Source organism: Rhinatrema bivittatum, chromosome 7, assembly GCF_901001135.1.
Source record: "Rhinatrema bivittatum chromosome 7, aRhiBiv1.1, whole genome shotgun sequence".
Lineage (NCBI taxonomy): Eukaryota > Metazoa > Chordata > Amphibia > Gymnophiona > Rhinatrematidae > Rhinatrema > Rhinatrema bivittatum.
Window position 1 is genome coordinate 248714429 of NC_042621.1, and position 15675 is coordinate 248730103.

The window sequence follows — 15675 nt, forward strand, 5'->3', positions numbered from 1 at the left end:
GCTTCATATAGTACACTGCTGACGTCAGCTTACTCAGCAGCAGCATGGCAGTAGAACTGCATTGCATCAGAAAATGATGTAATAAACTCTGGATGATGTGTGCATGATGGTATTATGCAGTATGATGCAATATTACATCATTCTAGGCTTATTTACAATCCTACTGGATAAATTTACATGACTAAACATAGAAAGTGAACTATATTAAATATCTTCAAAACGAGAGCCAATAAAAACTTTTCATGGTCCTATTTGTGTTCAGCACATCAAGATACTACAGACTAGGACCTTTTTAGGTCAGTAACACTTTCATTGTTGCCCAGTTCTTTTACAATTCAGTTGGTCTGATGTTTTAGATTTTGATATATTCTTTGACAGTAACTTTCAAACTGCTGCGCAGTCATATATGTATGCACGTATGCTGGCTCACACCCAGAGACATGGCCATTATAATATAAGCACATGTATGTGCATATGATAGCTGTACACGCGTACATGTGCACACAATTTTATATGGACGTGCGAATGTTCGCGCAAATGCCAGCTCTACTGTGTAAGTAGGAGATATTTTATTAGATACACATGCTGACAAATAGCTCTTTTCCCCAGTTTGTTCAGTTAATGCATCGGATTTCATAACTCCCTTGTTATTTAGCATCCCTTTGACCCTTTTAACCCTGACCCTTAAAACCCCACTGACTTGCCTAATTTTTTTTTATTTTAATACTTATGCGCCGTCCATAGCAGAAATAAAGTTACCCAATAGGGGACCACAGCACGAGCTTGTACATGTAAATACTTGCACGCACATTCAAAGTAACTTCCCGGAATGCCCATGTTCGTCCAACTCTGCCCAGACGAAGTCCACGCACATCCCCTTTTTTATAGTTTTTGATTTATGCATGTACCAGGAGACGTGTGCATACTTGCGTGCTTTTTAAAATCTGTGTGTAACTCCCAGCTTTGGTGCGCATAAGGCATTTAAAACCAAACTTTTAGTCTTCATGGAAAGCTACCACTGATGGTTTACTTTTTTCTTTAATCAAATAAAGGTCTCTGTACCTTGGAAAGCTCTATGAATCTAGCAGTGCTCAGAACTGGTTAGGCCTGCAAGAAATATTTTTTCTTCTTTGTAATATTATTGGAACAAATTAATAATAAATAAATATATATACATATATATATATGAGCCTTATAATGGGAGAACAACACTGAAAACATTACTAAACTGTGCTTATAGGGGCAGATTTTCAAAGCCCTACGCTCCGGGCCTTTTTTCAAAAGACCCGGCGGCACACGTAAAGCCCCGGGACGCGTGTAAGTCCCGGGGCTTGAAAAAAGGGGCAGGGCGGGGGCTGGGCCAGAGCCTCCAGGCACAGCGGCCATTTGCCAATGTGCCCAGGATCGCGGGCCAGCCATTGGCCGGCGCACGCAACTTGCGCCTGCCCAAGGCAGACGTAATTTGGTAAGATCAATTTTTTAGGGGGGTTTAGCTTAGCCTGGGGGGCTGGCGAGTTAGGGGAAGGGAAGGTGGGGTGAGGGGGTAGGGGGTAGGGAAGTTCCCTCCGAGGCGCGCGCCGACTCCTGATTTTATAACATGCGTGCGGCTGCGCGCGCATGTTATAAAAATCGGGCGTACATTTGTGCGCGCCGGCTTGCGCGCACAAATGTATGCCCGCGCGTATGTTTTAAATTCTGCCCTATAGCCTTTTTATCTAGGGTCATAGGTTTGTTTTTTTAAATACGATCTGTAGAAGGCTAAAGAAAGACTATTTCCATGTGATGGAGCTTCTAGATAGAGGACAAAACGGTACATGAATATAACACAAATAGATCATTTACAATTTAATTTAAATGACGCTTATTTTTTAAATTGAAAATCAAATTAACTGTCTTATACACAATGCTAAAATCATTTCATATGTCTACTTTTTAAAAAATCAAATTACATTTTTATTGTTTTGTGTTTATTATTTTTATGAGTTCATAATGCACAGGATACTGAAACTGGCTCTTTTAATTATGAATATTTTCTGGACTTGTGCAATGCAAAAACATCTTTTATATAGCTTGTAGCTTATCAAATACATTGAATGGTTCATGAAATGTGTTAGATTCAAATTTTAGATAGAAATGAGCACAGATATAGAGTTCTTGCTCATACACGTAAACTATTTTATTGCAGTTCTTAAAGGGTGTTAATGCCAACAGTTTGGATTTATTAATTTCTTTCCTGATAATATTCTGGTTTTCAGCATTTACTTGGATCTTTTAAGATTCTATTTTACACTATTTCAAAAATAATTGATCAGTATGGGGCTTGTTTACAAATTAACTTCAATCTATAAAAGCTTTGGTCTCTGCAAGGGGCTTTGTAGGTCTTATGTCAGAGTTCAATGGCCCAATTCACTATTATACACCTGTGCCACTGGATTGCTCTATCTGCATGATGTCTGTGTAAAAGAAACAACACCTACTAAAAGAAGCCTTCTGTTGGGAAAAACCCAGCCCCATAGGAAAGGGATCCCAGACTCGTGCGAACAAACAAACCAATATGGTAGATCTGAATGAAGGTTAAAAAGAAAAGCTGCTGACCTTGTCTCACCACTCCTCTTCCCTTCCATGTGCTGGCAGCTATTCCTTCACCAACCCCTACTGGCTGTTACATCTCCTCCTGCCGCCTCCACTAGGCTCAGTGGCATCTTTTTTGAGCTCCTTTCCTTGCAGTAGCTAAGGATCGCCTTCCAGAAAAGGAGGATCTCTTGACTTCTTGGCATAGTGATTGTGGCAATGGGTACATTTTCATTTGTCTAGAGCTGTAGAAGGCTTTGTACTATCTCTATAGTACATCAGCTATTGTAATTGTCTAAAGGCTTTAATTACCATGCAGCAACTGCAAGAAAAGTGTGATAAGACATTCTGGAGCAGTCAAGATCTATTAGAGCCAGATTTTATAACATGCATGCGGGTGTAGATTTGTGCGCACAACCTGGCACGCACAAATCTACGCTCGATTTTATAACATGAGCGCGCAACCGCGCGCATGTTCTAAAATCCGGGATCGGCCGCACGCAAGGGGGTGCACACTTGTGCACCTTGCGCGCGCCGAGCCCTAGGGGAGCCCCGATGGCTTTTCCCGTTCCCTCCGAGGCCGCTCCGAAATCGCGAGCGGCCTCGGAGGGAACTTTCCTTCCACTTCCCCCCACTTTCCCCTCCCTTCCCCTATCTAACCCGCCCCCCAGCCCTACCTAAATCCCCCCTACCTTTGTTGTCCTTTTTACACCTGCTTCTGGCAGGCATAACTTGCGGCGTGCGATCCCCCGGCACGGCCACCGTACCGGAGACCTCGGTCCCACCCCGGACCGGCGCCTCGCCCCCTTCCCGTCCCTTTTTCAAAGCCCCGGGACATACGTGCGTCCCGGGGTTTGCCTATGCAAAATAGGCTCGGCGAGCGCAGGGGCACTTTCTTGGGGTTATGCGCATAAGTTACGTGCGTAACCCTTTGAAAATCTGCCCCTTAATGTTTAAACCCCCTCCCCCTAACACCCATCAACCAAAAAGCAGTCCACTATAATGACTTGAGATTTTTACCTAATATTTTGCTTAATGATAATACAGCTTTGACTTGAAAATGATTTGACTGTGAAAAAAATTGGGAGAATAAAAAAAATACATGCCAAGAGCTGTCTTTTTACAATAATTCAAATGGTTTATCAGAGTGCATTTATGGCTGTGGTTCCTTTTAAATGGTTCATGTTTCTATCTATATATGTTTGGTTCAAACTATGGCCTAGAAAAAGGGTGTGAGGAGGCAAATGAGCAGCTGGCCGCAGCGCAGTGTACGGTAACTCACGTGGCGTTGTGTTATTGTATGCAGCAATATCAGCTGCACTAGTCATTGTCGCCCTCGTAGCACCCCTGGAAAAGGTGTAGTTATTTCCCGTGAAATTGCCTGCGCTAGTGTGCGATAGTTTATCACACATAGCGCTGGCAGTCCCTAATCTCCCTAAACCCCACCCAAACTCCTCCCTGTTTAATAATAAATTTTTAATTTCCCATACGCGATTTGCGATAGGCTATTATCTTGTGCAATAATGGCCTAACGCAAAATGATGAATGACCCTCTTAGTATGAAGAAATGGGTGAAGCTGAAATACAGCAAAGATACAGTATGTGCAAAGATACTTCAGATTGTTAAAAGAACATTTCTTTTAGAAAATGGTGGCCTAATTAAGAAATACAATTAAAAATGACAAAGTTAGGTTGGCCCAGTGGCTCTGCAGCAGCATTATGCACTGCCATGTAGAGAACCTGAGTTTACATCCTGGGCCAGGACTCTGCTGCCCTGGGTTTGGGATGCTGCAGAGGCATCTAGGGATTGTGAAGCCTTCAACATCACTCAACAGTGGCCCCAAGCTGCCAAACTCAGGGACCATGATTACAAGCTCCTAAGGGAATGTGGTTTCCTGACCTCTGGCTAAGGACTTTTACTACAATGGTTGGCTTAAGGGGAGGGAAAGGGATATAAAATGGGGATAAAATACCACAGGAAGTTGTGAATGAAAGCTCATGGAGCTGGATCCCAGACCTTGTTCCAATTGAACTGAAAGTATAAAAGCATAGGAGTAAGCTGCCAGGCCCCCCTCCTCCCCCAAAGACACACACAATTTAAGAAAACAAATCATATCCTTAAAATGGTTTTCAACCTAATATTTAATCAAATTATTTTTATGTATCTAAGCTTCTGACATCTTGTCTTGCAATAGAAATTACTACTTATGTTTGATCTTTATTAATGTTGGATCCCTTTACCTCACAAAGCCAACAAAATGGTTGCAAAAGCCTTGTACAGATTAGAAGACATTCCCACTTTCTGTTCATGTTTTGGGTTTCAAATTAAAAAAAAAAAAAAAGCATATATATAAAATGGTGCTTTTTGAACCTGCATAATTGTTTGGGAGAAACTTGGGAGAAAAATTTGTTATTAAAAAGAAAACTTTTTAACTGCAGAAATTATACAAAAATTAAATAAACAGTTTCATTAAGATATAGCATAAATAACATCCAGCAAAATATATTTTAATATACTATATGTGAACATATTTTTATTACATCTCATCCTAGGTAAGAAATTTGACTATTTTATAACAGAAATGGTTCTTTAAATAAGTATAACACAGTAGTAATATAGTAAGCCTAATTTATCAAGGGCTTTCTCCCTTTCAGTGGCAGAAAGCCCTTGATAAATCAAACATATATATATGTTTTTCTCATATATATATATATATATATATATATATATATATATATATATATATATATATATATATATATATATATATACGTATAATGGCATTAAAAAGCAATATTACAGAAAACAAATAAAACAAAAGCATAATACAATGAAATAAATTAAATTGTTACGCAGAATGTTTTTAAAACTGACCTATTAAATTAACAAAAAAACCCTTAAGGCAGGAATCTTCATTTGAAGTTGGCATAATCAGAAAATATATCAATGAAATCTTGTACCACTCTGTAGCAGAATTCATACTGTTCCTGAAAAATAAGAAATGACATGTTCAGATTTAATCAATGTTTCCTTGTCTTAGGATCAGAATGTACATGGTAAGAAAGCAGTACAGTCGGTAACATGAAAAACATTACAAAATGCAAATCCAAAACAGTAAAAACACTGCCAAAATTGATAACCCAAGTTCTTAGATATCATGTACTGCATAAAATAAATATATAATCCAAAGAACTTTTTCACTATGATGAAATCCAGACATTCGACAGAACTAGGAAACGGCCAAGGGAAGCTCTAGAGTGGGGAATCCCTAGAAGTGAAGAATTATACTGGAAATTTACCAGATCAGCCCAGAATGACATCAGGCGAGGTGTCACAAAAAAGGAGGTATAAAAATATCTGGCAAAGCCCCAGAATGCAGAGATCTCAGAGGACAGCAGAGGGATTGTGACTGGCCATCTCTTCTCATTGAGCTCATATGAATGATTTTAATGATAATGAAGTTAAATCTTCTCCATGTTTTTTCCCTCTCTGGTATTTGTAAAAGCAGCTGATAACATTAATTCAATTTTGTTGTGATGGTATTACAGTTTAAAAGCACTGTTTCATAGTACATAAACACTAATTTATCCAGTATGCCAAGAAAAACCATACAGCCCAATTTTAAAAGGGCCACACGCATAAATAACAGGGGTTAAGTGTATGGTTGGGTCTTGTGCGCGCCGTGCGCATTTTCAGAAGAGCCCAGCCACGTGCGTAATCCCTGTTATGCGCTGAAGTGCCAGACCCTACAAAAGGGGCAGGCCGGGAGGTGGTGCGGAGATTACTTCTGCTCCCAGGAGCAGTATGTATTAACATAAAAAAATTAGGGATAGGTAGGGTTAGGTTAGGGGTCGAGGAGGAGAGGGGAAGAGGAAGGGTAGGGTTAGGGATAGGAAAGTTCCCTCCCAGTCTGCTCCTTAATTGGAGGCCTGATTGCGTTGCTGCGAGTATTTTGCTAAAATTCTCCCCCCATGGGTGAGTCGCGGGCTGCCCGCACATGTGTGCGCAGCCATTAGATTTTATAACATGCACACGTGTGTTATAAAATCAGCGCGTCCATGTGTGCGCACCGGGAACCACTCACATGTGGACCCCATAATGGGTGTATTTATACAGAAGGTATTAACAAATATGTTAAAGATACCTTATATAAAGGTGAATTTTAAAAGCTCGATGCACGCATTAATTAGGAGCTTGCATATGACAAGCAGATTTTAAAAGCCACCGAGATACGTGTGTAAGTGCTGTAGTGTACACATCTTGGAAGTTTTAAAAAGGGTCGTGGTATGCACGGGGCATGGGCAGTTCGGGACATGAAGTTGAGATGTTTGTGTAAACACTTAGGCAATCCAGTATACCCGAGGCCATCTGCCATGTAACTTTACTTCTGCTATGGATGCCGTGTTATAAAGTAAAGATAAATAAGCAGTTCCCTGTACGTACAAGGATCAGTCCAGACTGTGGGTTATGCTCCCAGTCCAGTAGGTGGAGTCAGAAGCAAAAATTAGAGGGGGTTCTATATGACGTGACTCCCTGTGCCTCAATCCTCAGTATCTTCTGACTCCAGCAGGTGTGAGCAGGGGACTGTTCAGTCCCCAGCACAGCTTCTTTAGTTCTTTTCCTATTCTCTTGAGGGATCAAGAAATTTAAAAAAAAAAAAAGGGAAAGAGCTTCATAATTTTAATATTTCAGAACTCCAAGCTTTGTCTTGCCGAGAACCTTACCTCCGTATTTCAGAGGACGGTATTTCCCTAAGGACTGTTCCCTCTTTTCTTCCAAAGGTGGTTTCTTCTTTCCACTTGAATCAGTCGGTAGAACTCCTTTCTTTCTCTGTGTCTGATTCCAGACAACTACGTAGTCTGGATGTTAAAAGATGTCTCATGCAGTACTTGGAATCTACCAATGACTTTCGTCTCACGGATCATCTTTTTGTTCTATGGTCTGGCCCCAGGAAGGGTCAGATGGCTTCTAAGACAACCATTGCTCGATGGTTGAGAGGTGCGATTTCTGCTGCATACATAGGGAAAGGGCGCCAACCACCTCTGGGGGTTAAGGCACATTCCCTCCGGGCGCAGGCTGCGTCCTGGGCAGAAAGTTCTTTGGTGTCTGCTCAAGAAATTTGTAGAGCGGCCACCTGGAAATCTCTACATACTTTCTCTAGACACTATCGTTTAGATGTTCGGGCTCCGGGTTTCGGTTCCTTTGGAGATAGTGTCTTGAGAGCAGGGCTGGTATCGGCCCACCCGGAGTAGGGAAGCTTTGGTACATCCCACAGTCTGGACTGATCCTTGTACGTACAGGGAAAAGAAAATTATTCCTTACCTGCTAATTTTCGTTCCTGTAGTACTAAGGATCAGTCCAGACGCCCTCCCTAGAATTTAAGGGTTGTTTTTGGGATAAGCCTCTGCTCTTCACTCCTATCATTTCTACTGCTTCTTCTTTCAAGCTCGTCCTGGGGTTTCAGGACTTTCTGTTCTTACACAGTTTCGGTTTGACAAGTTCCTTTTGTAGGATGTTTGTTATTAGTTTAATCTTCGTTCATTATTGTTGAACAATTGTTATTCTTGATCCCTCCGTCTCTTCTCTTTGGCTTTTTAAGTCTAGTTACTGAGGATTGAGGCACAGGGGGTCACGTCATATAGAACCCCCTCTAAATTTTGCTTCTGACTCCACCTGCTGGACTGGGAGCATAACCCACAGTCTGGACTGATCCTTAGTACTACAGGAACGAAAATTAGCAGGTAAGGAATAATTTTCTTATTGGCAGGGTTTTAAGGGTCGGGGCTAAATGAGAGTAAAGGCTATCAAACCATGGGGGGGTTGGAGGACCTCTCTCTTAAATAGGCAAACTGGGGACGAACTGGTAAAACTGGAAATGGAGTCGGCGTGCGCCCCTTTTAAAATTCCCCCGATTTACATGGTAAAAACGGCATTTGAGCATGCCCACTTAAAATGTGGCACATATGTGTGCATAGTCAGGCTAGTAATAGCCGTGTCCCTGGGTGTGGACTGAGGAATGTTGCACATGTGTGCCGGCACGCCGGTTTGAAAGCTACCATCTTTGTATAGTAAAGTATATCTACTTGTTTTGATTGTATGTGCACAGGAATTAATGCATTCAAATTCAGGACTCAGAAAAATGTATGAGCAAAAGGTATTTTCAAACTAAATTTATATTTATATAACTCCACCCCAGTGTGCCTGTCCTGTATGGGTAGGACCATAAAAGAATTTATAAGTTCTTTGGGGCAGGAACCCTAACTAACTCTTCGCTGTGCCCCATTCCCCAGGGAGTAGATCCTTTTCATTGGGCGGAAAGAGTTTCCTTTCATGGCTCAGTGAAGGGTGATTTACTTCCTTCAGGTTATCCTTGGGAGAAGGATAATTTTCTCTGTGATTGCTGCATGCCCAAATAAATACACTGAAAGCACTGGGTTAGTATCCAAAATTAAAGTTTTTACTGTTAAAATAGTTGCAGATGGCACAATAACTATGTTATCCAGTACCACAGTCTTTCTCTCTTTGGTTATAGTATTGACCTCTATCTGTGCAGGAATCTTTCAGACAGGCAAGGGATCCATTTACCCTCCTGGATTAGGTGAAATGGAGGTCTCGGTGGGCAGGGCAATCCTTAAACTGGTCAGGAAAAAACCCTTCCAAAGATGGCCAAAATTCCTATCCTTGTACAGAGAGTAACATTCTCTCTCCCCCAGGGCTGAAGACTCCCACTGGATGTCCTCTAGGATCTTTACTGTTCTTTTACTCATGGTTAGCAGCTTCTCCAATTCCATAGGTTTCTCATAGACTCAGTCTCTCCTCCCGACCCCTGATAGGAGGGATCCCTGGACCGCTCTAATGCAGGAATGAAGAGGCAGTCAAACCAGTCTTCCTCCTGCAGGTCTCAACTTAATGTCTTTGCCCCTTAACCGAAAATAATACCTGAGTTACCACCTCATATGGGCAGTTCTTCCTTTTTCATTCAAAACCCCCAACTCTATCGACCGCTTCGACTTCATCTGAGCCGGTGCCATCGACTTCTCGCCAACAGCGGGACACTGGTGCTGCTCGACCAGCATCAACTACTCCGAAGGTGTTGACTTCTTCCTCATCGCCCCAGGAGAAGGACCGAGGAGAACATAGAGAAAAGCGTCGACCCTGCCATCGAAAGGCTCAGTCCACTGATCCAGGCAAGCCCTCGGCATCGGCGTCAACAGAGCCACCGACAAAGAAATCTCGTCCAGAGAAGGCCCCATCCTCCTCTGTGACCGGGTCACTGAGGCGTTCCCCACCTTTGTTGATGCAGGGAACCACGATTCCACTTTCACCGGTGGACCCTCCGGCTATGCCTCTATTGCCTCCCACTCCGGAACCGGGGTTACATGCCCAGGCTTCCGTGAGGAATTGGATCGGATGATCCAAGAGGCCATCGGTAAAGCAATGAAGAGCTTCCAGCCGCCATCGACACCGGTACCAATGGCCACGCCGTCACCAAGCCGATTCCTACAGCGCTAGCACCGCTTCTAGGGAGACTGGACGCATTGATCGGTGCCCTTCCGCCGTTGGAACAGAGGACATCAGTATGTCCACTTCCTTCGGCGCCAATTCCTTTGTCATCGGAAGACAAGGAAACACCAATTCCCATTCCACCGTCTGGAGTTTTACCACTGACTCATCCATCGATGTCGCCGGTTCCATCGGTGTCGCCATCAGTGCCATCGTTGCCTCCATCGATGCCTTCGGTGCCATATCCAATACCATCCATGCCTAGACCTGGACCTTCGGGAATAACTCCATTTCTCCCTTCTGAAGATCCTCAGGGAGCTGGTAATCAAACTTATGATCTTTGGACTGCTGATTCTTCCCAGGATACAGATGATCTCCCCTCAGAACCCTCTCCTCCTGAAGAGAGACGGCGTTCTCCTGCAAAGGATCTGTCCTTCATTAACTTCATCAAGGAAATGTCTGAGACTATTCCTTTTTAACATCAGATAGAAGATTCACGGCATAAGATGCTGGAAGTACTTCAGTTCCTTGATGCTCCTATGGAAATCATGTCTATTCCTATTCATGAAATCCTTATTGATCTGTTAAAGAAGAATTGGGAGCACCCAGGCTCCATTGCGCCTGTAAACCGTAAAACAGATGCCACTTATCTTGTGCAATCAGCTCCTGGATTTCAAAGGTCACAACTGGACCATCACTCGGTGGTTGTTGAGTCAGCTCAGAAGAAAGCAAAGCGTTCCAAACCTCATTCCTTCATACCTCCAGGGAAGGAACAGAAATCCCTGGATGATTTTGGCAGAAGGGTATTCCATGGCTCAATGCTTATATCTTGCATTGCTGCCTACCAATTATACATGACCCAGTATAACAGGGACCTGCTCAAGAAGATCCAAGAATTTTCAGAGTCTTTTCCAGATCAATTCCAGGATCCATTCAATACTCTGGCTCAGAAAGGCCTGGATGCCGGTAAACATGAGGTCCGTGCTGCCTATGACATTTTTGGCACTGCTTCCAGACTGTCTGCAGCAGGAATTAGTGCACGAAGGTGGGCCTGGCTGAAGTTCTCTGACCTAAGGCCAGAAGTACAGGACAGATTGGCTGATCTGCCCTGTGTTGGAGATAATCTCTTTGGAGAAAAAATCCAGGAGACGGTGGCGCAGCTAAAAGACCACCATGACACGCTGCGTCAACTTACCTCAATGCCTTCTGATTTTTCTTCTACCTCTAAGAGGATATTCAGATGAGACTCTAAGCGGCCGGCCTACAAACAAAGAAGGTATACCCTCCGGCTTCCCGAGGTAAACCTTCTAAACCTTATCAGAAAGGTCCGTCCAGACGATCCCGACCACAGAAGACCCAGCCTGCTCCTCAGCTGGGTCCAGCGTCAGGGTTTTGACTCCTTCCTGGAGAGCATAGGCCAACCTCCTCTTCCATTTGTACCAGTCGGCGGTTGCTTGTGCCACTTTACCAACATTTGGCACACAGTACTGACAGTAGTCACTCACGGTTACCACCTCAACTTTCTGACAGTGCCGGCGGACTCCCCACCTCGACTCATGAGGGGATCATCCGACCACTCTCTCCTTCTGGAACAGGAGGTTTCAACCCTCCTCCAGTCCCGGGCAATAGAACCAGTACCCCTCTCCCAACAGGGGCAAGGGTTCTATTCCCGGTATTTTCTCATCCCAAAAAAGTCAGGTGGCGTTCGCCCAATTCTAGACCTTCACGCCCTAAACAAGTACCTTCAAAGAGAAAGGTTCAAGATGGTAACTTTGGGTTTGCTACTTCCTCTTCTTCAAAGAGGAGACTGGCTATGCTCTCTAGATCTCCAGGATGCATACACACATATTTCAATCATTCAGTCTCATTGCAAATTCCTGCGATTCCTGGTCAGCCCTCAACACTTCCAGTTCCGTGTACTGCTATTCGGCCTGGCATTGGCTTCACGAGTGTTCACCAAGTGCCTTGTAGTAGTCGCAGCTTTTCTCAGGAGTCAAGGTGTCCATGTATATCCTTATCTCAATGGACCAAAAAAGCAGGAGGGTAGGCTATCTAAAAAAGCCGTTTGGGCAAAAATGGAGGTTAGACGCCAAAGAAATGTCCAATTGCAACTTTATTAAAATGGAGACCAATGATTTTTATATGTGCCCGACTCAGGCCAGAGTTTCGCCCCACATCGGGGCTGCCTCAGGGGCTGTGTGTATTGAAGAGCAATATTTGAAAATCAATAATGTTCTTAAATGAAATGGTCTAGTGGTCAGATGCTTTCAGCGCATATACCGATTTCACTCGATCTCCAGTTGAGTGCAAAACGGATGTATATCCTTATCTCAATGACTGATTGATAAGGGCCCTGACTCAGCAAGCTACATTGGCATCCTTGCGTCTCACTCTCCATACCCCGATCTCCCCAGGTTTTCTAATCAACTATCCCAAATCCAAGATAGTTCCATCCCAAACCCTGTCTTTTATAGGGGCCAACCTGGACACTATACAGGCAAAAGCCTTCCTACCTCAGGATCAGGCTTTCACCCTAGCCTCTCTTGCAGACTCGTGTATTCTCCATTGCTCGTCACGTCCTCATACTGCTAGGCATCCTCAGTGCATGTCACTCCGATGGCACGACTAGCTATGCGAGTCAAGCAGTGGACCCTAAAATCCCAGTGGGTTCAAGCTTGTCAGCCAATGTCCAGCATTGTTCACGTTACCACACAGCTCCGACTATCGCTGGCTTGGTGGATGCATTACTCCAATTTAACTCAAGGCCTTCCATTTCAGACTATAGTACCTCAAATTACCTTGACGACAGATGCCTCCAACCTAGGGTGGGGTGCTCAAGTTGGCGACCTACAGACTCAGGGAACCTGGTCTCCAGAGAAAGCCAAACACCAGATATATTTCCTGGAGCTTCGGGCAATCAGATATGCCTTCAGAGTTCTTTATTGTCTCTCAAACAAGACCATCCTGATTCAAACTGACAGTCAGGTGGCCATGTGGTACATCAACAAGCAAGGGGGGAACGGGCTCCTACCTCCTGTGTCAGGAAGCTGCACAGATATGGGCGTGGGCCCTTTCCCACTCGATGTACCTCATGGCCACCTATTTGCCGGGCATGGACAATGTGTTGGCGGACAGGTTGAGCCGCATGTTTTTTCCACATGAGTGGTCTCTCAACCCCACAGTAGTGGACTCCATATTCCAACGTTGGAGTTACCCTCACATAGCCCTCTTTGCATAAGTCCACAACTGCAAAGTGGAAAACGTCTGCTCCCTCACTTGCAGTCACCACTCGCGACCAAGAGACGCTTTCGCCCATTCGTGGGCCAGCGGTCTCCTCTATGCGTACCCTCCACTTCCACTAATATCGAAGACTCTCGTGAAGTTACGGAAGGACAAGGGCGTAATGATTCTGATAGCCCCTCACAGGCCACGCCAGGTGTGGTTTCCAATCCTCCAGGATTTATCAGTATGCCACCACATTCCTCTGGGGAACGATCCGCTTCTAATAACTCAGAACAACGGATGCCTGCACCACCCCAACCTCCGGGCCCTATATATGACTGCCTGGATGTTGAAAGGTTAATACTCAAACCTCTTAACCTTTCAGACTCAGTGTCCCGAGTCCTCTTAGTTTCATGAAAGCCTTCCACGAGAAGGTCTTATCGTTCCAAATGGAAGAGGTTTACAGTATGGTGTACATCTATGTCCTAAGACCCCCTTCACTTGTTCCACGGTGAAGTTTCTGGACTATCTCTGGCACTTGTCGGAGACAGGCTCAAGACCTCTTCCATCAGGGTGCATATCAGTGCGGTAGCCGTGTTTCAAAAAGGCGTGGGGGATGTTCCTATTTCGAAACAACCCTTAGTAACTCGCTTTATGAGAGGCTTGCTCCACCTAAAACCTCCACTGTGCCCTCCGGCCCCTGCTTGGGACCTTAACGTGGTTTTGGGCCGGCTCATGAAACCTCCGTTTGAGCCTCTCCACTCATATGATCTCCATTATCTCATGTGAAAAGCAGTTTTCCTTCTTGCTATCACCTCTGCTTGCAGAGTTAGTGAATTGCAGGCATTAGTTACCTACCCGCCTTACACTAAAATTCTGCATGACAGGGTAGTGCTCCGCACTCACCCTAAATTTTTACCAAAGGTAGTGTTGGAATTTCATATCAATCAATTCCCAGGAGAACAGGCTCTGCATTCCTTGGACTGCAAATGTGCCCTAGCCTTCTATCTAGACCGCACATCGGCCCACAGGAAATCCACTCAACTGTTTGTTTCTTTCGATACCAACAAATTGGAGCATCCTGTGGGAAAGCAGACTCTCTCCTCCTGGTTAGTGGATTGCATTTCTTTTTGCTACCAGCAGGCAGGCATTCCGCTACAAGACCGTGTAAAAGCACACTCTGTTAGGGCCATGGCGACATGAGTAGCACACCTCCGTTCAGTGTCGCTTGCTGATATTTGTAAGGCCGCTACCTGGCGTTCTCTCCATACCTTCGCAGCCCATTATTGCTTGGATAAGGCTGGCACACAGGATTCCAACTTTGGCCAGTCTGTTCTATGCAACTTGTTTTCTATTTAACTTCCCAACATCCTTCCACCGACCCATTCAAGGTTCAGGATGCCCTCCTACCAAATTTCCACCCCCTGAGGTTGTGCCTGTTAAACATCTTGGGTACATTTGGTGCATTGTTCTGGCATCCTGTTGCGACCGTTGCTGCTTGACGTCCTCACTCCGTCCTCTTTACCTCTGTGGCGACTCTCTCCGGGTCTGATGGACGGCTGGCTGCCGTGGCGTCTCCATGCCGTCTCCCTCTGGCGTCCACGGACTGGCTCGACGTTGCATCTCCCCCATCTTGTCCTGATGCCTAGGGCGCGCGCGTCCCGACTCTTGTACCAGCAATGGCGCGAACCTCAGGGGCATCCCCCTGAGACGACGTCATCTGCTTCCAATATTTAAAGGTCTTTGAAAACGCTAACAAGCTGAGTTAGCAAGGATACGGATACGGATAAGCATATGGATACGTACTCGCTTCGGCTATCCAAGCTACTCTGCCTCCTCAGACTTACCAGAGGTACTCCGCTCCTCGGGGGCCTCACTCTTTTCTTTATTTTCAGATTACAGTTAGGAACCGGTACTCACTCCTCGAGGGCCCATGTTCCTGGACACTCTGAAGATTCTCTACTACTTGGAAGCTATCACTGCTACAAACAATTGTGAGTTACCATTGCTCTCTCAGAGCTTTCCCTGGAACCAGTACTCGTTCCTCGAGGGCCTAATCCTTTCCAGCTCCTGAGCTTACTTGAAACCTTACGTGAGTTTTCTCATCTAGTTCTTTTCATGAACTCTGCCTACTCTGCCTACTCACTTTCTACAGTTTCTCAATAGCTCAGCCATCCTGGGATCGTTGTTCCAGTACCTGAGGGTCTACAGCCCTGCCGGGCATATCAGCTCACTACTGCCACCTCTGGTGGTTTCTAATAACCTGTTTAATAAAAGAACTAATGTGTGTCTGTCTCCATACTCTAGCCTAGCTGGTGGTCCCTCTCGGGGTATCCTCCCGGGGGCATAGTCATCTGCCATCGGCCCAGGGATCCACC

The 15675-nt window shown here is 44.8% G+C and overlaps 1 protein-coding gene across 4 annotated transcripts in view; it reads right to left on the reverse strand.

The window, feature by feature from the left end:
* Positions 1-5342: 5342 nt before the first annotated feature.
* PTPRE (protein tyrosine phosphatase receptor type E) overlaps positions 5343-15675 on the reverse strand; it is a 557332-nt gene continuing 546999 nt past the window's right edge. For all 4 annotated transcript variants that reach the window (XM_029610013.1, XM_029610014.1, XM_029610012.1 and 1 more), the window contains one exon: positions 5343-5559. In XM_029610013.1, coding sequence (XP_029465873.1) covers positions 5485-5559 — 75 coding nt within the window. In that variant the 3' untranslated portion in view covers positions 5343-5484. The remainder of the gene's footprint in view (positions 5560-15675) is intronic.